Source organism: Lolium rigidum, unplaced genomic scaffold (genome assembly GCF_022539505.1).
Source record: "Lolium rigidum isolate FL_2022 unplaced genomic scaffold, APGP_CSIRO_Lrig_0.1 contig_34441_1, whole genome shotgun sequence".
Classification (NCBI taxonomy): domain Eukaryota; kingdom Viridiplantae; phylum Streptophyta; class Magnoliopsida; order Poales; family Poaceae; genus Lolium; species Lolium rigidum.
The window spans coordinates 74,696-99,311 of NW_025900277.1; the positions used below are offsets into that span (position 1 = coordinate 74,696).

General features: G+C 42.1%; 1 protein-coding gene across 1 annotated transcript; it reads left to right on the top strand.

Moving 5' to 3' along the window:
* Nucleotides 1-542: 542 nt before the first annotated feature.
* On the top strand, nt 543-18,683 carry LOC124681153 (calpain-type cysteine protease ADL1). The gene is made up of 32 exons (XM_047216100.1): nt 543-641; nt 4,256-4,442; nt 5,071-5,321; nt 5,901-6,083; nt 6,168-6,303; nt 6,469-6,599; nt 6,679-6,793; nt 6,880-7,906; nt 8,000-8,110; nt 8,513-8,571; nt 9,407-9,569; nt 9,855-10,128; nt 10,225-10,375; nt 10,452-10,563; nt 10,656-10,821; nt 10,928-10,998; nt 11,096-11,187; nt 11,330-11,492; nt 11,603-11,674; nt 12,178-12,555; nt 12,642-12,757; nt 12,838-13,135; nt 13,773-14,092; nt 14,487-14,838; nt 14,956-15,273; nt 15,353-15,457; nt 15,580-15,708; nt 16,505-16,885; nt 16,969-17,106; nt 17,265-17,501; nt 17,582-17,991; nt 18,150-18,683. Exons 2-31 carry the CDS (start codon nt 4,315-4,317, stop codon nt 17,885-17,887), a joined length of 6,483 nt encoding a protein of 2,160 aa, XP_047072056.1. The 5' UTR covers nt 543-641; nt 4,256-4,314; the 3' UTR covers nt 17,888-17,991; nt 18,150-18,683.
* The last annotated feature ends 5,933 nt before the right edge of the window (nt 18,684-24,616 follow it).

The window sequence follows — 24,616 nt, forward strand, 5'->3', positions numbered from 1 at the left end:
AGTTTGGCCGAATGTTACAATGCCTCTTATCCGTTGGTTTGTGTACCAGCTCGGTTGCTCGTTGCCTAGCACATATTGCGGTCTCATTGGCTAGTTGCCATGTCTAGGCATCCGTGACATGCTCGGAGAAAAACCAAGTTTGACCAAATATGCCACTACCTCTCACCCGTTGGTTCGTGAACCAGCTCGATCGCTCCTTGCCTAGCTCACATTGCGGCTTCATTGGCTAGCTGCCATGTCTCCCATCTGTAACGTGCTGTAAGAAAAACAAAGCTTGACCGGCCGTTGGCTGTGTACCAGCCCTGGTCGATTGTTGCCTACTAGCACGCTCACGCAGTCAAGCACACACACACTCGCTCAGGCCGAGACAGTGTCGCAGGAGACGCGCTCACACTAGGCGCACCAACCAAACACTGGTCAGCACGCAGCCCACCCAAGTTGACAAACGTCGTCACTCCGCTCCGCTGCTGTCTCGTCTCCCCCACCCAGCTCCCCTCTCGCCCCCCTCTCGCTCTCTCGCTCACGACACAGGTCCGCATCGAATCGAGGCCCGAGGGCAGCGCCGTACCGCGCCTAGGGTTTCGCCCGCCGCCGAGGACCCCCGCCGCCGCCGCGCCGTCGGAGGCCGCGCCTCCGCCGAGGTAACCGCGCCCTCTCGCTCACGCCACTGCTCTACTCTACTCTACTGTAGCCCAAGCTAGGGTTTCCGGGACGGAATTCCGGGCGGGGGTTTCCGGCGGGGTTCGCCGGATCTGGAGGGACTCGGGGGCCCGATTGGGGCCGCTCCTCCCGAGAATTGCGGGCTCCGCATTGGGCGGGGGTTGGTGGGGCGGTATTGGGGGATGGGTTCCTGCGCGTAGTGCTTCCGAGTGGCAAGGCTTAGGCGGGGTGCCAGTTTCTGGCGAGCTCTGCTAGACTGCCTGAGTGTAGGAGGACCAAAGGTTTTGGAGGGGTTTTTAGGTTGCGACGGCTGCCGTCTCCCTCTCCCTTCAAGGATCCCGGAAATGGTGCCGCCCGCTTAGCAGCACCGCCTCGCAGTGGTGTGCTTTAGTAGCCGTTTGGGGCTCTGTGTTGCCGAGGTGTGGTTCGCTGGTGTCTGTGCGTGAGGCTTTGTAGCGAACAGCTTTGGTTAAATTTAGCCTGCCCATGCATTTCTAGACGCACTGGGTTTAGACATTGGCGCGAATGGAGTAGGAAGGGTTTGCGTTCGCCCCAAACATGGCGACAGACGGAGCCTTCTGTTTCCGATACTCCGTGGATGGTCTATTTGTTTCGGTGCTCTTGATGGGCAACGGCCAGATTTGGTGCTTGTCGTATGTCGACACGATCTGCTAGATTTTCGGATTTGCAAGATGCATCTCTTGCCATTTATGTTTGCTAGGCTCTGTCGTTGCCTCTTAGGAGTGATGCATTGGGTGATATTAATGTTCCTAATGTTACGTGCAGCTTAGTTCTGGGCGATTTAGGCTAAAACTCTGTTTATGGTAACATTTCTACTGTCACGAGTAATTTTTGGCTGGACTATTGAACTGGATGTCCTTAAGTAAATTTAAGGAGCGAGTTTTCGGTGGGTTAATACGGAGATTTGGTGTACAGATCAAATTTAGTATTCCGTGTTCATGTTTTAACACCACTCCGTTGATTGGAGTTCACCGATATATAGTTATGGGTCATGTGACACCGTCCACATAACCTTTGGTGAAATTGGGATTAATTTAGGCGGTGAGCTGTTACTGGTGCCGACACACACCAACCAAACACTGGTCATGCAGCCCACACAAGTTGACAAATGTCACTCCGCTGTCTCCCCCACCCAGCTCCCCCCTCCCACTCTCTCGCTCACCGCTCACAGCTCACCGCTCACGCTCACTGCTCATGCTCACCGCTCACGCTCATCGCTCATGACATAGGCTTGCACGAGGACGAACTGAAGTCCGAGGGGAGGAGAGACAGTGCCATACCTAGGGTTTCGCTTGCCGCCGAGGATCCCGCAGCTGAGGTAACCACCCTCTTGCTCACACCATTGGTCTAGTCTGCTGGAGCTCAAATTCGCGTTTTCGCGACGGAATTCCGGGAGGGGTTTCCGGCGGCCGGCGGGGCTAGTCGGATCTGGAGGGACCTGGGGGGCCGATTGGGAGTACTCCTTACGATAATTGCGGGCCCCAGGGGCGCTGCACTGGGCAGGGGTTGGTGGGCGGAAATGGGGGAAGGTTCCTGCGTGTAGTGCTTCGGGGTGCAAGGTCTACGGGGTGCCAGTTTCTGGGGAGCTCTGCTAGGCTGGCTTGATGCATGAGGAGGAACGGTCAAGGTATTTGAGGGGTTTTAGGTTGCTATGGCTGCTGCTCAACCTCTCTCTTGAAGGAGCCTGGAAATGGTGCTCCTTACTTAGGAGCACTACGTCGCACTGGCGTGCTTTAGTAGCTGTTTGAGGCACTCTGTTGCTGTGGTGTGGTTTGGTGGCCGTTCAGGAGGCTTTGTAGCAAACCTTTGGTTAAATTTAGCCTGTCCGTGCATTTCTACACATTGACGCGAATGGAGTAGGGAGGGTTTCCGATACATTTCTGGATATGGTGGTCTATTTGTTTCTGTGCTTTTGATGGGCAATGGTCAGATTTAGTGCTTTTCGTATGTCGCACGATCCCCTAGATCTTCGAATTTGCAAGATGTATCCTTGCCATTTCTTTTTGTCGGGCTCTGTTGTTTCCTATTATGAGTGATGCATTAAGTGATATTAATGTTCATAATATTACATGCAGTTCAGTTCTTGGTGATTTGGGCTAAAACTCTGTTTGTGGCAACTTTTCTATAGCCACGAGTAATTTTTGGTTGGACTATTGAACTGGATGTGCTTCAATAAATTTGTAGGAGCGAGTTTCCGTTTGGTCAATCGAAACATTCCGTGTAGAGATCAAATTTGGTGCTCAGCGTTAATGTTTTAACTCCAGTGCATTGATTGGAGTTTACCGTTTTACAGCTAAGTGCCATGTGACATAACTTTAGGTGAAATTGAGATTAATGTAGGTGGTGTGTTGTTACTTGTGCCAAGTCTGTTATTGTTATATTTAATTTCTGGTTTTGTTCTCGCCCAATTGGAGTCCGTCAAAGTGATCTGTCATACTACCCGTTCAAATTTTCATTGGTCGTAGTGGTGCTTCTTAAGGGGCAACCACTTCCTGGAAAGAACAACTGTTTTGCTACTCTTTCTAACAGATAATGGATTTCGTTAAAATTGGGTTGAAATATTTTTTCATTCTTGATGCTTTTCTGGCTGATAATGAGACCCCAAAGTCATGTCAATATTTAGACTTTGAGGCTGCCATGACGTGTTTGGTAGTTGGTTCATATACAACCCCCAATGAGAAATAATTTAGAGAGAATTCCTTATTTGATACTGCTTTAAAATTTGGTTCCTTATTTGACACTGGAATTTTTTTCCTTCCTTATTTGACCTCATGTCAAAATTTCTTTCCCTATATGCCATTGCCGTCTGTTCCGTTAGCCTCTTCTGTCAATTTTTCTTTTTTGGGACCAAACTGTCCCAAGTGACAACGTGCAAAGGTTGAAAAATAAGAACCGATCGACCTGCAGATTTGCCGCGCTAGGGACGCCAGAGTCATATCCAGCAGCTGGTTCGATGCCGATCGGCACGAGTCCGGCGAATGGACACACACGTGTGATCGAAGTGAGCCTAGCGCAGGGACGCGAACGTCGCCTGGACGATCAGGACATCTCCGTTGCTCCAGGCTGGCCAGGATAGGTAGACTCGTACGCACACATGTATGTGTACGTGACTCCGTGAGCCATGTGCAGTATCATACATATGCATGTAGGCCTAGCGGGTCTTCAACAGAAGGTTAGGCAGGCACGAAAAAATCACGTCAAATAATGGCACATAATGCGCTAGGGATAAAAGCGTCTTTTTATGTTACTATATAACACCGTCAGTGCTTCAAATGAACTGGAGTGTCATAGAAGGAAACAAAAATTGAAATGGGGTCAAATAAGGAAGAAAAACTTTTCCAGTGTCAAATAAGGAATCAAGTTTTGATGTAGTGTCAAATAAGGAATTCTCTCAATAATTTATAAGATGGGTTAGCGTAGGACATCGCGCTAAGTCTACCATATGGTTTGGTTTCTTGGTGTGTGTTTTTGTAGTGGATAGTAAACACTAACCTGCATACTCTAGTGAAATGTAGTTATTTTTGGATGTGTAACTACTAATTGCGTGACTTACTAAGTTCTTCTTGTTTAGCAGATTTCTGTAGGCCTGTATCCATGCTTTCAGCTTTCAGAAGGTGATTACAGAGGGGGAGGATGGAAGAGGAGGAACACCGTGGAGTTGTTTTGGTATGCAGCATCTGTGGGTTCCTCTTCGCTGTCCTTGGCCCTCTCAGCTTTTGGGTTCTATGGGCTGTGAATTGGAGGCCATGGAGGTTATATAGGTATGCTAATGATTGGATATAAGTTTTTCTATGAGGAGTATATGCTTGTAATATATTCACATGTAGCATTTGTATGCTTCTTAGCTGGGATTCATTAATAACCTGCTATATTATGTTCTTTGTCGCAGATTCCATTGTTTCCAATTGAGTTCATATGCATTTTGTCTTTTACAATTGAATGTCATTATTGCCTCGATGCACCAGCATCATCACATGCATTGTACACAAAATGGACCCCCACAAAAATTGCCTCTGTCTTTTGGCGATATTCTAGTAGTTGTTTGGTTCTTGTAATTGCAGATATTTCATCAATATTCATTTCTATCCTTAGGATATTCAGACAGCAAAGTAGGTAGGGTTTGTATCAGTAACATACAACACATGGAACTATTTCTTGCAGTTCTATTTTATTGTCATTCTAGCATCATACTTATGTGGTTAATTGAAGCCCGCTGTTAATGTTTGGAGTATAATTTTATTATGTCTGTCTGTGTTTGCGAGAAGTAGCTGATATACAAATACAAATCCTTATTTGGGCTCATTGTGGTCACAATACTGGTTTCTCTTGTTTGTATTTGCCTGACTTACCTAGTTAGCTGTTAACCTTTTCATCTTTATTTTTGTTCAGTTGGATATATGCAAGGAAATGGCCAGCATATGCACAAGGTCCTCAGCTAAGCACACTGTGCAGCCTTTTGACCCTTATTGCATGGCTTCTCGTCATTTCCCCAATAGCAGTCGTGCTAGCGTGGGGAAGCATCCTTATCTTTCTTATGGAAAGAAACATAACTGGTTTGGCTGTTATAATGGTTGGGGTTGCTTTGCTTCTATCATTCTACTCTATAATGCTCTGGTGGAGGACACAATGGCAAAGCTCAAGTACGTTCTCTGTTCTTTGTGTTGATTTTTTAACTTGTCATTTATTCTATACTTTGTGCCATGTGTTCGCTTCCATTGTCTGAGTGCCATCTTGTGTGAGTACGGTTGCTCATGGAATCCATGAACTGTTAGTGGGAATTATATTTGTCTCTCTAGAACACCAATAAACTGTCTCTCGCTACATTCAATGTTTTTTGGATGATGTTACTTGACCACCATATATTTGACACAACGTCACATTAGAAAATTCAGATATTATGGAATTTATTTCAAAACACATTCTACATGAAAGATGGTCATGTGATTTGTTAGGTTATCATAAACTAATTATGGCTAAATCACTATTGTTTTTTTGACCAGGACTAAATCACTATTGTGGCAAGCCACATTTTGCTCAAGCTTAAACATATTAGTGTTAGCCATGAACAAAACATGCAACTTGCACAAACAGAACTTCTAAATTCCTGGCAATTCCTATTAGGCGTCTTGTTTTATTATCAGTTTGTTCTTTACTGAGCTGAGACATTGTTTTTGCTAATCTAGTATTAGTGATACTAACAAATGGATTGTTTGGTGCAGAGGCTGTTGCATATCTTCTCCTATTGGCAGTAGGCCTGCTGTGTGCCTATGAATTTTGTGCTGTCTATGTCACAGCTGGTGCTAGTGCTTCTGAGCTCAATTCTCCATCTGGGTTTTTCTTTGGACTATCTGCAATATCATTGGCCATCAATATGCTCTTTATATGTAAAATACTGTTTAATGGTAAATATAGTATTCCCTCAGTTTATAGTTTGAAATAACTTATCTTACTATGAAGCTTCAAAATTTCATACATTTTATCTGCAGGAAGTGGATTTGATGTTGATGAATATGTCCGGAGGTCGTACAAGTTTGCATATTCTGATTGTGTTGAAGTGGGCCCTGTTTCATGCTCCCCTGATCCTCCGGATCCTAGTGAGTTATACATGACTAAATCCAGCAGGTGGGTCCAGTATTTTCCCTCAAATATCTTCTACTATCTTGAGTGGAAAAAACATCTACTACAAACTTAACTGTGTTACCAGCTTAAATAATTTTTATGATGTTCATTTGGCTGGTCAATCTTTTTTCAAATATGATAAGATGTTATTCTGACTTAAAAATGCAGGGTATTGCATCTAGGGCTTCTCTACTTCTGCTCGCTGCTTGTGCTTGTTGTCTATTCCATCTTGTATGGCCTGACCTCAAAAGAAGCACCTTGGTTGGGTGCTTTAACTTCATTTGCAGTAGTGATTCTTGGTAATGCTTTTTTTCCTTGGACTGTCGAGCGTTTGTACTCTGTATTTGTTTCTTTGATATCTTAGTTTTCTTTGTACAGATTGGAATTTGGGCCTGTGTTCATTCAGGTTTGAACTTCTTAAAAGTCGGACGCTAGCGTTGTTTGTGGCTGGAACATCACGAGTTTTTCTTATATGCTTTGGTGTTCATTACTGGTTTGTATTCCATATTTTTGTTCTTTTAGTTGATTATATTTAAGGCCTAATACTTCTTGCTATTTACTGACTAAGGTATTACATAGGTACCTTGGACATTGCATCAGCTATGCTTTTGTAGCATCTGTTCTTTTAGCTGCTGCTGTCTCTTGCTGGCTTTCTATTTCCAACCCCTCAGTTGCAAGGATAGATGCGCTAAGAAGTACAGTGATAAAGCTGCGAGAAGGATTTCGAAGAAAGGGGCAGAATAGTTCTTCAAATTCATCAGAAGGCTGCGGATCTAGTGTGAAGCGTAGTAGTGGTAGTGTTGAAGCAGGTCAACATGGCAATGCTACTGATTCTATTTACAGAAGTAATTCACAGAGCGATGGGGCCAATTGGAACAATGTTCCTTTTGATCGATCCAATAGTTGTCAAGAAGGCCAAAGCTCTGATAAGAACATAGATAGTGGACGCGCAAGTTTAGCCCATCGCAGTAATTCGTGCCTTTCTGCTGTCCAAGACTCTGAAACCGCAACAATTTCAGCAGATAGACATGGGGATACCGCTGCTTCACTTGTTGTCTGTTCTAGCAGTGGTTTGGAAAGTCAAGGCTGTGAGTCTAGTGGATCAGGTACTGCCTCGGGTAATCAGCAACTGTTGGATTTGAACTTAGCTGCAATTTTTCAGGACAGACTGAATGACCCAAAGATCACATCTATGCTTAAAAGGAATGGTGGACTTGGAGATGTAGAACTGGCTAATCTTCTACAGGATAAAGGCCTGGATCCGAATTTTTCTTATATGTTGAAAGATAAAGTTATGGATCCACGGATTTTGGCTTTGCTTCAGAGAAGCAGCCTAGATGCAGACCGAGAACATCAAGATGATGCAGATGCTACTGCTACTGAGGAACTGGATACGACTATTGCAAACCAGATCTCTTTGTCAGAAGAACTCAGGAGAAATGGGCTAGAAAATTGGCTAAACATTTCAAGACTGATTTTCCATCAAGTAGCTGGTACTCCAATACGGTCCTTTGTTGTTTTTACCCTAATATTTATTGTAGAGACAGTTACTGTCGCTGTCCATCGACCAGAGCCCATCAAGGTGATAAATGCAATACATGAGCAGGTATTTTTTTTTTGCATAGGCACTATAACAGCTTTGAAAGATCGACTTTAATATTGATCAAGAGTGTGATAGTATTTCTCCTTCATTTGGCAGTTTGAGTTTGGCTTCTCCATACTACTTTTATCACCAGTTGTCTGCTCCATCATGGCATTCACTTGGTCCTTGCGTGCGGAAGAGATGATGATGACATCCAAACCACAGAAGGTAATAAGTGATACAGCATAGAACTCATTATTGTTTATCAATTATCATGCCATGTCAAGTTATAACCATCATAGTAACGCGAGTTTGTGATTACCACCATATCAGGGCAGGTTCTTTGTACCGTTTCTGTTCTTAACTTAGCCAAATGCTATGTAATGCAAGTTAAGTATGACGATAGAGGCAAATTGAAATGTTCTGCAGGAATTTTAGCAATACATGTGCGTGTCTCTGGATAACTGTGGGTATCTTTATTAGACATGCTTTGGTGCATCAAACTCTCTTCTGTAAAATCTGCTTTTTGATGCACATCTGTGCTTGTGTTGCACTGAGTATGCTGTTATGTTTGTTAGTTTTACTTAGTTCTCAGCTATACTAACTTGACGTTCATTTCCACAACTTCAGTATGGCTTCATCGCGTGGCTGCTGAGTACATGTGTTGGCTTACTTCTCTCTTTCTTGAGGTACTCTCGTTGCTTAATTTACTAGTATTATAATTTAATCATTTGTCCATTTGTAAAACTAATTATTAATTTGGGTGCCTGTTTGCTCTCCTTATCAAATGATAATATTCAGAGCATACTAGTCATAACCATTTGTTCAATATATATCATTTTACTTTAAACCCCACCTGACTGTGCAAGTGCAAGTGCATGGGACTTCTGTTAAAGAACTTATGGGACTTTATGTAAAAGAATTATTTACTAAAAATCCTGAGTGTGATGTCCTCAGTTGGCAACTGAGGTGACCTGTCTATTCAGGTTTACTGGGTACAGAACAGGGTACAACTAGTGATACTTGTTCAAAACTGGCTCTTTACTTTGCTTCTAATTATCAAAATACAGAAAATTATACTATGAGGTGCTATATCCTATATGATTTTAGGAAAATACAGATCCAACTGTTGTACTCAGTTTTGGGCTGATATATAGTGTAATAACACATGACTCAAGGAAATACCATAATAATACATGATTAAGCACTAGACTCTTAACAAAGTCTAATGATGGTGTCGCTGCTGTAGGTTCTCAAGTGTTTATTGTTAGAGTTATATCATGTCTCCATGTAAGGTTGCTAGTTTCCTAACATTTATCACTGTCTTATGATGAACTTTAATATGTGATTGATTAACTAAGTAATGATGGTGGCTCAGACATATTCAGATCATCTTCTGTCTATAGTCAAATAGTCAATACTTGTTTTACATATCTAGACTCAATGGCAACTAGATATGTACAACGAGTGCATTTCATTGGTGAATTTTTTGTTTGTCTGAAAGTTATCTGTGCTATTCTGCAGCAAGTCATCAGTTATACTGGGTATGTCTCTCACGGTCCCACTTATGGTGGCTTGCCTCTCATTCGCTATTCCTTTATGGATGCGTAACGGTTATCGCTTCTGGATTCTTGGAGGAGGGCATGATAATCGTGAAACTGTTCGTCAAGCTCCAGGGAAGAAAGAGGTTTGTTTTCATATGATTTAAATTTAACAATATGGGTACCATTTATATGTTCACACTCTGATCCTGCTTCGTGTTATGTGCCTGATGCCAGCAATGCAATTAGCATGAGCTGGTTGGATACCTGAATGTGTCCTATCAGCACAGTGTGCATCACATTTTGTAGCTTATCTAAATATAAACAATTATCTGTCCCGGTTTTGTAGTGTACTAGTATTATTCCAGGTACCTTCCGGCAATGGTGTTTGAAATCATGTTTGCGTTGCTCATTGTTTTTTTTCTTCCCAGGGGGCTCTCTTTGCAATCAGCATAGCTGTTTTCACTGCATCAGTTATTGGCCTTGGTGCAATAGTATCGGCGAAGCCTTTAGATGCTTTAGGCTACAAGGGATGGGATGCTGATAAAAAGAGTTTTTACTCTCCCTATGCAACATCTATGTATCTTGGATGGGCATTATCTTCCACAATTGCCGTGCTTGTTACTGGGGTCATACCCATTGTAGCTTGGTTCGCCACATACCGATTTTCACCTTGTTCGGCTTTATGTGTTGGCCTTTCTGCAAGTATGTCCTACTTGATCTTTTCTTAAACTTGGCATGTTGATTGAATCAGCTTACACTTTCAGATGTAACCGACTCTTGAGCTGTTGCTTTCTGCAGCCGTTCTTGTATCTTTCTGCGGTGCATCCTATTGGGGAGTTGTAAATTCACGAGAGGATGGGATTCCTCTGAAGGCTGATTTCCTGGCAGCCCTACTCCCCTTACTTTGCATTCCTGCAATGTTTGCTCTGTTCACTGGGCTGTATAAATGGTACAAAGACGACCTTCAGCATTTAAATTTCTACTCATATTAATGTTTTTCTGAGATGAAATGCAAAAAATTGCAGGAAGGATGATGATTGGAAGATCTCTCGAGGAGTTTACCTTTTTGTTGGCATGGGAATGTTGCTGTTGCTTGGTGCAATATCAGCAATTGTCGTCACAATTAGACCTTGGACTGTAAGCAAACTCTATGTGATCTAGATCATGGACGTAGCTTCATATAAATGTTCAGTTCATCTGTCTATAATTGACGTTTCATCTTTATACAGGTCGGAGTTGCATGCCTCCTAGTTATCCTGTTCCTTGTGTTTGCCATTGGGGTCATCCATTACTGGAAATCCAACAACTTCTATTTAACAAGAACACAGATGTTACTTGTTTGTTCCCTTGCTTTTCTCCTCGTGTTGGCTGCCTTCCTGATGGGTTTATTTCAAGGTGGCCACATCTTCTCCCTATAATGTCTTTCAGCCTGCTTTCACCAACTTCATTGGTTTGGCTTACTGTTGTCAATAATTCATATTAAATGCAAACAATTTTGTAGGCAAGCCTTTTCTTGGAGCATCTATAGGTTATTTCTCATTTCTGTTTCTTCTCACCGGAAGGGCTTTGACTGTAAGTTTGTTTATGTTAAGATAAATATTAGTCATGAGATGATAGTTTTGAAGTTTGCTGATGATCCCGTAACAATGAATGGATATACTCTTCTCAGGTTCTTCTATCACCACCAATTGTTGTTTATTCACCGAGGGTGCTACCTGTATATGTTTATGATGCTCATGCAGACTCCGCCAAGAATGTTAGGTATGATAAATAGCCTTTCCAAATCAACCTATGCACATATCTTGTGTTCAGGGTTGGTCATAGTTTTTTCTTCCCGTTCTCTCCTATCCTGAGAATGCTGTTGTCATCTGATAAAGAAACCCTAACACCACTCTCTTTACAGTTATGCCTTCCTTATTTTGTATGGGATCGCATTGGCAACTGAAGTTTGGGGTGTTATTGCTAGTCAAGTAATGAATCCACCATTTGTTGGGGCTGCTATTTGTGCTAGTACTCTTGTAATTGCCTTCAGCTTCGCTGTTTCTCGTCCATGCCTAACTCTTAAGGTTAGTACTTTTGTGCAGAATAAACAAACTTTACTCTACTGAACATTCTTTGTTTTTACCCCCTTTTCATCTATGATTCCAAGTAATGATCTCTGTGGAACTTGAATCAGATGATGGAGGATGCCATTCATTTTCTCAGCAAGGATACAGTGGTTCAAGCAATGTCGCGATCTGCTAACAAAGTAAGTCGGACTTATACTCCTATTTCTAAACAAAAAATGTTTAGAATAAGCACCAGTGCTTAGCAAAAAGTTTGGTTTATTTTCCTAAGCACCCCTCCAAGTACCTCCCATTTTACATGGCCTAAGCTGCTTAACAAATTACTGGTATTTGAACTGGCTAATGAAGCAATTTTTGTTTGCATACTACTGTTAAACCTGTTTGAACCATCCTATCCAGTATCCACATTTCTTTCCATTAACATGTATTGCTGGGAGCTATCACCATTTTGTGCTCATCGACTGCATTTAAGTTCTATCACATATATCCTGCCAATAGAAGTACACACATGCTACTGGGATAGTGGGATGCCATCGTATTGTAAATTCATGCCAACAGCTCTTCATTAGTAGGCATGGTTATCTGTCAACTGTTGGTCTAGATAAGAATCTTGTTAGTGAGTCACTGTAACGATATGATATTTGTTGTTACTGTATTGTTGACCATATGTTCTATGTACGACCAGACAAGAAATGCTATATCTGGGACTTACTCAGCACCTCAGAGGTCTGCAAGTTCTGCTGCTCTTTTGGTTGGAGATCCTTCTGTTACTTTGGATAGGGCTGGGAACTTTGTGCTTCCTAGGGCTGATGTTATGAAGCTGAGAGATCGTTTGAGGAATGAAGAAGTTACTGCAGGATCTTTCTTCTGTGGAGTAAAAAATTGTTTCATGATTTGCCCTGGATCCCCAGCTGATGTTGATTATCGGAGGAATATGTGTGCCCATGCACGCATCTTGGGTTTAGAGGAAGCAATTGATACTGAATGGGTTTATATGTGGGACAAATTTGGTGGTTATTTGCTTCTGTTGCTTGGCTTGACTGCCAAAGCTGAACAAATACAGGTATAAACTGAATATTTTGCGTCATTTTTGTCTTTCTCTCTGATTCGTAAGCATTGTTAATGCTTTAATCTCTATGTTTGTTTCAGGATGAAGTTCGTCTTAGGCTATTTTTGGACAGCATAGGCCTATCTGACTTGAGTGCTAAAGAAATTAAGAAATGGATGCCGGAAGATCGCAGGCAATTTGAACTCATTCAAGAAAGGTAATATGTGGTGTTTTTATATTGAACCATGATTAGTCATCGGCTCAGCCTCTAAATTTTGCTCTTGTTTGTGTATACAGCTACATAAGGGAGAAAGAAATGGAAGAGGAGGTCTTGATGCAACGGCGAGAGGAAGAAGGGAAGGGAAGAGAAAGGAGGAAGGCATTGTTGGAGAAAGAGGAGCGCAAATGGAAGGAGCTTGAAATATCACTGCTGTCTTCTATCCCTAATGCGGGAAGCAGGGATGCTGCGGCTATGGCAGCAGCTGTCAGAGCTGTGGGAGGTGATTCTGCTCTGGAAGATTCTTTTGCAAGGGACAGAGTCTCATCAATAGCTCGTCACATACGAAAGGCACAATTGGCACGACGAGCCGAGCAGGTGCTGTTCCCAACTTCACATTATACTTGAATTTTTTCACAATGATGTATGATAAATATGTACGTTTTGGGTGCATGAGACTAGCCACAATGGGAGTATCATAAGTAGTATCATGCATGCCATGTTGGCAAAAAATCTGATGTGGCACACCAATTAATGAGGTGAGAGATGAGAGTGGTATCATAATATGATACCGTATCATAGCACGTAAAACTAGAAAACTTAATGACAAATGCATCATGTACACACATTTGCATTGAGATTCTACAAAACATTAAATATGATGATACTATGATACTATCTTATGATACTATGCATTGTGGGGTTAGTATCATAAACTAGTATTATGTGCATGATACTAGTGTATGATACTTCCCATTGTGACTAGTCTGAATTGGAAATAGCCATCCTTACTGAAGTTATTGAATATTTTGTTGTTCACCTTGAACTGGTAACCTGACAACACATCAGTTTCATGAGTTCGTAATCAAAATCAGATTTTGTTTTTAAAAGTGTAGCACATTTCTTATGGTTACTGTTCTTGCTGATACTGTTTACACGTTAAGAACTTTTGAACAGACTAGCTTCCTCTTGTTCATACTACTAGATACCTGACATTTTTCTGAACTTTTGACAGACTAGCATTCCTGGTGCTGTCTGTGTACTTGATGATGAACCGAGGAGTACTGGGCGCCATTGTGGAGAGCTCGAGTTGTGTCTATGTCAAAGTCAAAGAGTGAGCTTCTCCATTGCAGTAATGGTTCAACCAGTATCTGGTCCAGTCTGCCTTTTTGGAACCGAATTCCAGAAGAAGGTTTGTTGGGAAATCTTGGTGGCAGGGTCAGAACAGGGAATGGAAGCTGGTCAGATTGGTCTTCGGTTGGTAACTAAGGGTGAAAGAATGACTACTGTTGCTAAAGAGTGGAACATTGGCGCGTCAAGTATTGCAGATGGCAGGTATGAGCTTGTCATCACTGTTGTATTTTGTATGATATGAAAACAAAAGAAAATCAAAAGCAGCTAATCTGTTGAACTTTTCTTGCTACCGCAGTGACTGGCTTGCTGTCTGTAACTGACTTATTATGTTTTTCTTGGGTATTCACTTTTGCTTCTACTAGTAATATTTTGTACACAAGAATGTTTTCTAATCAACATTTGTGCTTCAGACCTGTTAATTTGCTATATTAGTTGGTTTTCCTTTATATAGTGTTGATTTGGTTGTATAGATTTTTCAACGGAAACAGTAGGTGGCAGTCCTACCGAAAGTTTTAGCTCAACTTTGATGCAGGGTTTACTTATGCCTATATTCTTTTACTAGTTATATCTGATAGCTTGCTATTGTATTTTGCAGGTGGCATGTTGTCACGGTGACTATAGATGCTGACCTAGGTGAAGCAACTTCTTTCATAGATGGAGTTTACGATGGATACCAGAATGGTCTACCATTACCTAGAAACAATGGCATATGGGAACCTGGGGCAGATATTTGGGTTGGTGCTAGGCCACCCACAGACTTGGATGCCTTTGGTAGGTCAGATAGCGAAGGTTCAGACTCAAAGATGCAGATCATGGATGCTTTCTTATGGGGAAGATGTCTGACTGAAGATGAGGTTGCTGCATTACATACAACCATGTGTCCTGCGGAGTATGGCTTGTTCGACCTTGCAGCTGAAGATGCTTTGCATGGAAGTTATTCCGCAAGGGTAAATTCTTGCTCCTACCAAGCGATTCCTTATTTCTATCCCTTTGTGATGTCATGAATTTGAAGTTATATGACATTACACATGTGTATTTCTTATATTTACTGTATATTCATTCAGGTGGATGACTGGGAGAGTGAAGAAGCAAACTTTGAGCTTTATGATCAACAAGAGGATGTTGAATGGGACGGGCAGTACTCAAGTGGTAGGAAACGTCCAGTGCGTGATGCAGTAGCTATTGACATTGACTCCTTGCAAAGACCAAGGAAACCGAGGTTTGAGACACGAGAGGAAGTCAACCAGCGTATGCTCTCTGTTGAAAGGGCTGTCAGGGAAGCTCTTAGTGCAAAAGGGGAAAGGACTTTTACTGATCAAGAGTTCCCCCCAGATGATCGATCTTTATACGTCAATCCAATGAACCCTCCTCTAAAACTGCAGGTACTCTTCATGCATATCTATGCACTTGTGTACTAACTATTGTTCAAGTCTTCACTATTGTTTTTTGGTATGAATTCAGGTTGTTTCTGAGTGGATGAGGCCTTCTGACATAGCAAAGGAGATATCTATTAGTTCCCAGCCATGCTTGTTCTCTGGTTCTGTGAATTCCTCGGACGTATGCCAGGTATGTAGTGTTTGCATTGTGCTGGTCTGATATCTTTCCCTCAGTGGAAGTTTTGTGCAAGAAACCATGATTTAATATTACCAGCTGAATTGATACCCTATTTTCATAACTGTTCTTTTCAGGGTCGTTTGGGAGACTGTTGGTTCCTGAGTGCAGTTGCAGTTTTAACGGAGATGTCTCGTATATCTGAAGTTATAATCACTCCAGCATACAATGAAGAAGGGATCTATACTATCAGATTCTGCATTCAGGTATTCAATAATCTGAACTGCCCGCTTAATAGATTTGTGTTCTTGTGGGTTTTCCTTCTGTGGTACATAACTACATGTTTGTATTTGGTAGACCATGCCCTGTTCGTGGGGTTTAATATTTTGTTCTATCTCATATTCAATTCGACATCTGAGTTATTTGGTGTAGAGCAAACAAGAAAATTTAGAACCACAAAGCATACATTGTTTGTTTGTTTGTTTGTTTGTTTGTTTGTTAGTTGTATTCTGTACTGCATGTATTTTGTAGCAAGAAGAGTTTTAGTAGTAGTGCATTTTAGCAGCCGTACTGCTTTAGAGCAGGTAAAATAATTCTTACCATTGACCTTAATGAAACTTGCATTATAATATTTTACATTTATGCTTGGAGCTTACCTGATATCCCGTATTATCTTTTTGAGGCTTTCTTTATTACCATATTACAAAATACAAAAAACTATGTTTCCTATGTGGGTAGCTTGCCCCCTTTTACATGTAGTGCATTATGAATATGTGCTTATCAAAAGATGCGAAAATATTTCATTGATTCTATCCTAACAAAAGATGCGAAAATATGCCGTGCTTTATGCATTGCATGTATTTGGTCCTTGATCAATTCATTGATGAGCATTACAATTTCCTGATCAATCTCAATAGCAGTTGAGAGAACCAACTAGTTTACATGGAAATATATGTATAGGGCTTGCGCATTATTTTCCACCAAGAATCTGATTTACAACCACCAGAGCATATATATTATCTTCCACTAACTTGTCATTTTTTCATCACGCATTTCCACTAGGGCGAGTGGGTGGCTGTGGTTGTTGATGATTGGATCCCCTGTGAGGCTCCTGGAAAACCAGCTTTTGCTACTAGTAGAAAACAAAATGAGCTATGGGTATCCATTCTCGAGAAGGCTTACGCAAAACTTCACGGCTCTTATGAGGCGCTGGAAGGTGGGCTTGTGCAAGATGCTCTAGTGGACCTCACAGGAGGAGCTGGTGAAGAGATTGATATGCGGAGCCCCCAAGCACAGATTGATCTTGCTAGTGGCAGATTGTGGTCTCAGTTGCTACACTTTAATCAAGAAGGTTTTCTTCTGGGTGCTGGAAGTCCCTCTGGCTCTGATGCTCATATTTCATCAAGTGGCATTGTTCAGGGACATGCTTACTCAATTTTGCAGGTTTGCTCTCATTTGTATATTTGTAGTTTTTGCCAACAGTCTCCATTCTACACTTGACATATTTATACTGTATTTATTTTCAGATAAGAGAAGTTGATGGCCACAAGCTTGTCCAAATTAGAAATCCTTGGGCAAACGAAGTTGAATGGAACGGACCCTGGTCAGACTCATCACAAGAGTGGACGGAACGAATAAAACATAAGCTCAAGCATGTTCCGCAGGTACTTGTATTTTTCTGCTATAGTTTTACGTGAGCAGATGGTAAATATTTTAGTCTTAAAACAAAACAGACACTCATGGTAATAAAATTATATTCCCAAATGCATTTTAATTTACAACTCACGCTCACCACCCTATATCATTCTCTATTGTGTTGCAGTCGGAGAATGGTGTATTCTGGATGTCTTGGCAAGACTTTCAGATCCACTTTCGGTCAATATATGTTTGTCGTGTTTATCCACCTGAGATGCGCTACTCTGTCCATGGGCAATGGCGTGGCTACAGTGCAGGTGGTTGCCAAGATTATGACTCGTGGCATCAAAATCCTCAATATCGACTTAGGGTAACAGGACGTGCTGCACTATATCCTGTCCATGTGTTTATTACCCTTACACAGGTATGTGCCATCTGCATGTTATTTTAAGGCTTGAAGAAAGCACTCTGATACTGATCTGAGCACAAACTTCTGCTTGTCAGGGTGTTGGTTTCTCTAGAAAGACAAATGGTTTCAGGAACTACCAATCTAGTCATGATTCTTCCATGTTTTACATTGGAATGAGGATACTCAAGACACGTGGTTGTCGTGCTGCTTACAATATCTACATGCATGAATCAGTTGGCGGGACAGATTATGTTAACTCGAGAGAAATATCATGTGAATTGGTCTTGGAGCCTTATCCGAAAGGATACACAATTGTGCCAACAACTATACATCCAGGGGAGGAAGCACCTTTTGTTTTGTCAGTTTTTACAAAAGCACCGATCAAACTAGAAGCTGTTTAGTGCAAGATTGAGACTCCATGTGTTTGCTACTGGTAGCTGTGCCTCACAGCTACTGGTGGCCTGAGTGACGCAGAGTCTGTGGGTTCAAGAAGACCAGGAAATGGGTAAGCACCTTGTCCTTTTTCCCATTGTCTAAGTTCCCTATTTGGTTGGTATGGTCTAATGCTGTGCAGCGTGCTCCAAACTGCAAACAACCTATGTGTGCATTTGAATCAGATGAAAAATGGAGGAATTATGCTTACTGACCTTATAACCATTTCAGGGTATTGCTATCGCGATATGCCCGTAGCTGGGATTTATGATGCAGCAGCTCTGCACTTGGACCTGAATATGTTGGAATCCCTCGGTACCTGCAAGTGCATAAGTTTGATTGCTCCAGAGCTGATAAGAGAAGGCAATGCTTTTGCTAAAAAGAGAGAGAAGGCAGTGTTTCCAGACAGCAGGTTGTGTGGTATCAATCAATTGGGACCATTACTCTTGAATCACCGTGGAGAAGAATTGTGGCTGTTTGTAAGTCCATTCTTGTAGATAGTGGTGGCAGCTAACAATTTAGACCTAGTAGCCCCATCCGGTGTATAGGTTATCCCGTGTTACCCCCCTGTACATACTATAGAGTTAGATGAGTTAACCTTGCGCCTGTCGTTTCTATGAAGTCTTGTGCAGCTTGGAAATGCCGTTTTAGGAAGCTGCAGTTTTGCTGATCCAAAACCTGAGGTAGTTGGCTATAGTTGTTTTCATTGATTGCCCTGTATGTAATCGAAATCTGATCTCATTCAAAGGAAGCGATTTTTTGGTATATGCTGTGAAGCTGCCTGTGTTCCTGTCCTGAAATATCGTGCTTGTCCCTCGGTCACTGTGGCGGTGGGTGTGGGCAGACAAGGCATGTTGACTACTCGGCTTTTCTAGTGTGCTACTGAGAGGATTCTGTTCTATTTCTCTGCCAAAATGGATATGAGCATACCTTTGCTAAGTACTTTCTCTGTTCCTAAATAAAACTCGTTTTGTTAGTTTAATTTGGGCTACCAAAATTGTCTCCATAGATATAGTCATTCGTCTTGTCACTCCCAGAACTTAAAATATAATTTCCAAAACTTTAAAAATAAAGAGTTACATGTAGCTTAGCCTGCACTCTGTTTTCGTCCACTTGACACCTTATGTTTTCTCCCATCTTGAAAAATATATAGGGAGGGATTCAGAGCCGTTTTAGGAATCTGCTGGAGCGATTTTTCGGCCATTTGAAAGCGACGACATTTTTTAGGGATTGAGGCAGGGTACATAGGACGTGCACGCAACGGTTTTAAGCTCACGTGGTAGTAGTAGTTGATAACCCACAAGTATAGGGGATCGTAACAGTCTTCGAGGGAAGTAAAACCCAAATTTATTGATTCGATACAAAGGGAGGTAAAGAATACTTATAAGCCTTAACAACTGAGTCGTCAATTCAGCTGCACCTGGAAAAGCACTACTAACAGGGGTGATGTGAAAGCAGCAGTAATATGAGAGCAGTAGTAACAGTAACACAACAGCAGTAACAGTAATATGAGAGCAATGGCACCAGAAAATAGTTGATACTACTTCCAATGTCATGTAGAAACGAGTATATGATGATGAGAGATAGACCGGGGTTCCCAGCTATCTACACTAGTGGTAACTCTCCAATAACAAGTGTTGAGTGAACAAATTACAGTTGGGCAATTGATAGGATTGAAATAGCATTAAGACAGAACATCAAGATCATTAATCATGTAGGCATGTTTTCCATATATAGTCATACGTGCTCGCAATGAGAAACTTGTACAACATCTTTTGTCCTACCAGCCGGTGGCAGCCGGGCCTCTAGGGAATCTATTGGAAATTAAGGCACTCCTTTTAATAGAGCACCGGAGCAAAGCATTAACACTCTGTGAAAACATGTGATCCTCATATCTAAGCCTTCCCCTCCAATTGTCCCAATTTCTGTCACTTTGGGGCCTTTGGTTCCGGACATAGACATGTGCATACAACTTGTAGATACAATCTAAGCAATGAGTATAGAGCTTAAATCTAAGATCATGCCACTCGGGCCCTAGTGACAAGCATTAAGCATAACAAGATTGCAGCAACAATAACTTCATAAACTTTGTAGATAGACAATCATAATGTAACAATCCATCGGATCCCGACAAACACAACACCGATTATATCAGATGAATCTCAATCATGTAAGGCAGCTCATGAGATCATTGTATTGAAGTACATAGGGGAGAGAATACCAACTAGCTACAGCTAGAACCCGTAGTCCATGAGGGAACTACTCACGGGGCATGATGGAGGCGATGACGTTGATGGAGATGGCTTCCGGGGGCACTTCCCCGTCCCGGCAGGGTGCCGGAACAGAGACTTCTGTCCCCCGAATTGGAGTTTCGCGATGGTGGCGGCGCTCCTGGAGTCTTTCTGGAGTTTCGTCAATTGGTATCGATGTTTTAGGTCACCAGGGCTTAAATAGGCGAAGAGTCGGAGTCGGAGGGGCCACGGGGCCTCCTCACACTAGGGCGGTGCCCCCCTTGGGCCGCGCCGACCACACGTGTGGGGCCCCCAGGGCTCCCCTCTGGTCCCCCTTTTGCTTTCTGGAAGGTTCCGGGAAAAATAAGATGTTGGGTCTTCGTTTCGTCGAATTCCGAGAATATTGCCCGAACAGCCTTTCTGGAACAAAAAACAACAGAAAACAGGAACTGGCACTGTGGCATCTCGTTAATAGGTTAGTTCCGGAAAATGCATAAAAACATTATAAAGTGCAAGCAAAACATGCAAGTATTGTCATAAAACAAGCATGGAACATCAGAAATTATAGGTACGTTGGAGACGTATCAGTAGTTTCTTGGTAGTTGGTAGCAGCTGTGCTACTTTGCCTGGCATGGTCTATCTAGCCGGTCGTCGGCAGGTACGCAGATCCTGATACGTTCAGCATCTTTTTTTTCGAATTTTCACCGGGGGGGGGGGGGGAGGTTCCCCACCTGAATATATTGAAAAAAAAGGGCTAAAACCCCAGATAGTTTACAGCAGGGAGACAGCGGAGAGAGAGCGGGGGGTAAAGGGAAGGGTTACATAGGCCGGCCACGGAGGATTTCGTGCCAGATATCAAGGGCGGCCCTAGAATCAGTGGGGAAGCGCCCACGCTAGAGGGAAGCATCGTCGCGGCAGACTTTGAGGAGCAGCGGCGTCGACGGCGGCGTGGCGTGGAAAACCGCAGCGTTACGCTGTTTCCAGATATGCCAACAACAGAGGAGGACAAATGCTGAGGCGGTATCGGGAGCGATCGGCGCGGGAACAGGGAGGAGGTGGAGGTCCTGGACGTGCGCATCGCGAGGGAAGGAGACCCCGTCGTTCAGTATCTGGATGGCGCCCGAACAGAAAACGGCCGGTCAGGGTGTTCGTTTAAATAGTTTTTTAAACTGGATTTCCGTATTTTTTGGGTCTTTCTAAAACTTTTAAAAATTCATGGCCATCTGTAGCACGTCATGTTAGATGGTTTAATTAAAATGGAGGACGTGCCATTTTGGTGCCAAGTTTCTTCAAAATCTGAGATCAAAATGCTTTAGAGGGTCCGGAAATATTTTTAAAGGATCTAAGATCTTTGCAAACTAGCCAACCTAGATAGCATGATCTAGCTGCTTCGTGACCAAAAAACCAGTCTAGCCAACCCAACTGACGTGTCATGTACTCATGTACTTAAGTTAACCCATCCAACATGAAGTAACCAAGAAAAGCTATAGAAGTTTTTTTTTTCAAAGGGCCGTAAGTGATTTAAAGTTTAGCAAAAGACCATTTAGGTCAAAGAACTTCCGGTCATGTGACTATGCCAGAGAGCCTTCTCTAATATGGTCATTCATAAATACTAGCCCTAGGTAATGACAGTAAAGCACATACAATTCAGCTAGGGTCACTTGTCGTGTGAAAGATATCCAAATTTGTTGTGGTGCACTAAGCTTTTAGTTTTCTTCGTTCCATTTTATGTATATTGCATATCAGAAACTTATTCACTCTCTTGTTCAGGATGAGGGTACGATTGTTGGGCATGAACAATTCAAAGCTTATATTACTAATTATTATAAGGGTCTCTTTGGGGAACCAGACGAAGGAGCTTTCACTATGGAAGAATCCAGAATTCACTACATTCTCCAAGTATCCCCGGGAGAAAATGCTTTCCTGATAGCCCCTTATTCTGAGGAGGAGGTCAGAAAGGCGGTTTTTCAAATAAAGCATAATAAAACACCAGAGCCGGATGGTTTTCCAACAGAGTTTTATCAAAACTTCTGGGACATAATCAAGACGGACCTTTTAGCTTTGTTTTCTGCATTGCACAAAGATCAACTAGAACTGTTTCGTCTTAATTTCGGTGAGATAATTTTATTGCCTATGGTTATGGAAGCAGAACGGATTCAACCGGCCTATTTGTCTCCTTAATGTTAGCTTTAAGATTTTCACAAAAACCGCTACTTTAAGGCTTAACTCGGTTGCTGATCATGTTGTGCGACCGTCTCAGACGACATTCATGCAAGGAAGGAATATCCTAGATGGGGTAGTAACTTTGCATTAAACAGTGCATGAGCTTCACAAGAAAAATTTGAATGGAGTTATTTTAAAATTGACTTTGAAAAGGCTTATGATAAAGTCAAATGGTCTTCCCTACAACAAACACTCAAAATGAAAGGTTTTACGGATGAGTGGCGCACTCTAATTCATAATTTCATTTTCAGAGGAAGTGTTGCCGTCAAAGTCAATGATGACGTGGGAAAATACTTTCAAACGAAAAAGGGATTACGGCAAGGCGATCCGTTATCACCTATGTTGTTTAACATAGTGGCGGATATGCTTGCTATTATTATTGAGCGTGCAAAAGTGGACGGTCTTATTGAAGGAGTAGTACCACATATGGTTGATGGTGGTCTCTCCATACTTCAATATGCGGATGATACGATTCTCTTCATGGAACATGACCTTGAGAAGGCGACGAACCTTAAGTTGATTCTATCATCTTTTGAGAAGCTTTCATGTCTTGAATTAACTTCCATAAAAGTGAATTGTTTTGTTTCGGCGAAGCCCAAGATGAGGCCTCCTTATATGTTGAACTCTTTGGCTGCGGGATTGTCCAGTTTCCTATTAGCTATCTGGGTATACCAATTCATTATCGGCGACTCACTTTAGCTGAGTGGAAACATGTCGAGGAAAGACTTCAAAAGCATCTATCAAGTTGGAAAGGAAAATTACTATCTCTAGGCAGTCGTTTGGTTCTCATTAATTCAGTACTAAGTAATATGATGCTGTATATGATTTCCTTCTTCCAATTGCCTAAAGGTGTCTTCCATCGGTTAGATTATTTCCGATCTAGATTCTTTTGGCAAGGAGATAGTGAGAAAAAGAAATACCGACTGGCTAAATGGAATGTAGTTTGCCATCCAAAAGACCAGGGAGGACTCGGTATTCATGATCTTGAGATCAAAAATCGAGCCCTACTTTGAAAGTGGTTATTTAAGCTTCTTTCAGAAAAAGATATATGACAATCAATTCTAAAAAGAAAGTATGTAGGATCGAAGGCTTTGTCCTAGGTGGTTTGGAAACCCGGTGACTCGTATTTTTGGGCTGGTCTTATGGCGACAAAGAAATTCTTTTTCCCATTCACAACTTTCTCTATTAAGGATGGATCTCAGATACGTTTTTGGGAGGATAAGTGGTTAGGAATACCACCCTCCGGGAACAGTATCCAACTTTATATAGTATTGTACGCCACAAATCTGATACCATTGCAACGGTGATGCAAGATTCACCGATTGAGATGTCATTCACACGGGATCTTGTAGGTCCCAGGCTCGTATCTTGGAATACATTGCTTCAACGGCTTGAAAGGGTTCAGTTGACACAAGGGCCTGATGTGGTTAGATGGAATCTAAATGAGAGTGGAAAATTCTCTGTTGACTCAATGTATAATGCGCTGATCCAATCCGATACGCGAGTTGTTAATAATACAAAAATATGGTCTATGAAGATACGTTTAAAAACGAAAGTCTTTGCTTGGTATCTTCGTAGGGGGTAATTCTTACTAAGGATAAACTTGTAAAACGTAATTGGCAAGATAGCAAAAAGTGTATTTTTTGTCATCACGATGAGACAATCAATCACCTTTTTTTCCATTGTCAATTTGCGAGATCTATATGGTCAATAACCCAAATAGGTTCTACCTTGCACCCACCTCAGAGGGTTGCTAATCTTTTTGGCAGTTGGCTAAATAGGGTGGAACGTACATATACAACTTTCATTCGGGTGGGGGCGATTGCCATTATTTGGTCGCTTTGGCTATGTAGAAATGACAAGATTTTCCATGATATTAACTCTTCTTGTTTGCAGGTTATCTACCGATCCTCCGCTTTGCTCCGTTCGTGGTCTTTGCTTCAACGCACAGAGAGTCGAGATCTATTTATGGAGGTATCTTCATGGTTGGAGGATGTGACGAAGGATATTTTTTCCCAACATGAATGGCGGCGTAATCTACGAATAGAGCCTTCAGCATCTTAGGCGTGTGTCTATGTTGACGTTTCTTCAGTTAGGTGCTAGACAAATGCTTTGTGTGTAAGACACTCTGGTACTATGCGTGTGTGTGTATGTGTGCATCTTGTTATGCAGAGGCCGGGTGCAATGATTTTTCCCTAAAAGTAATGAAAGCGTCCTTTATCGGAAAAATTATCAAACCAAACA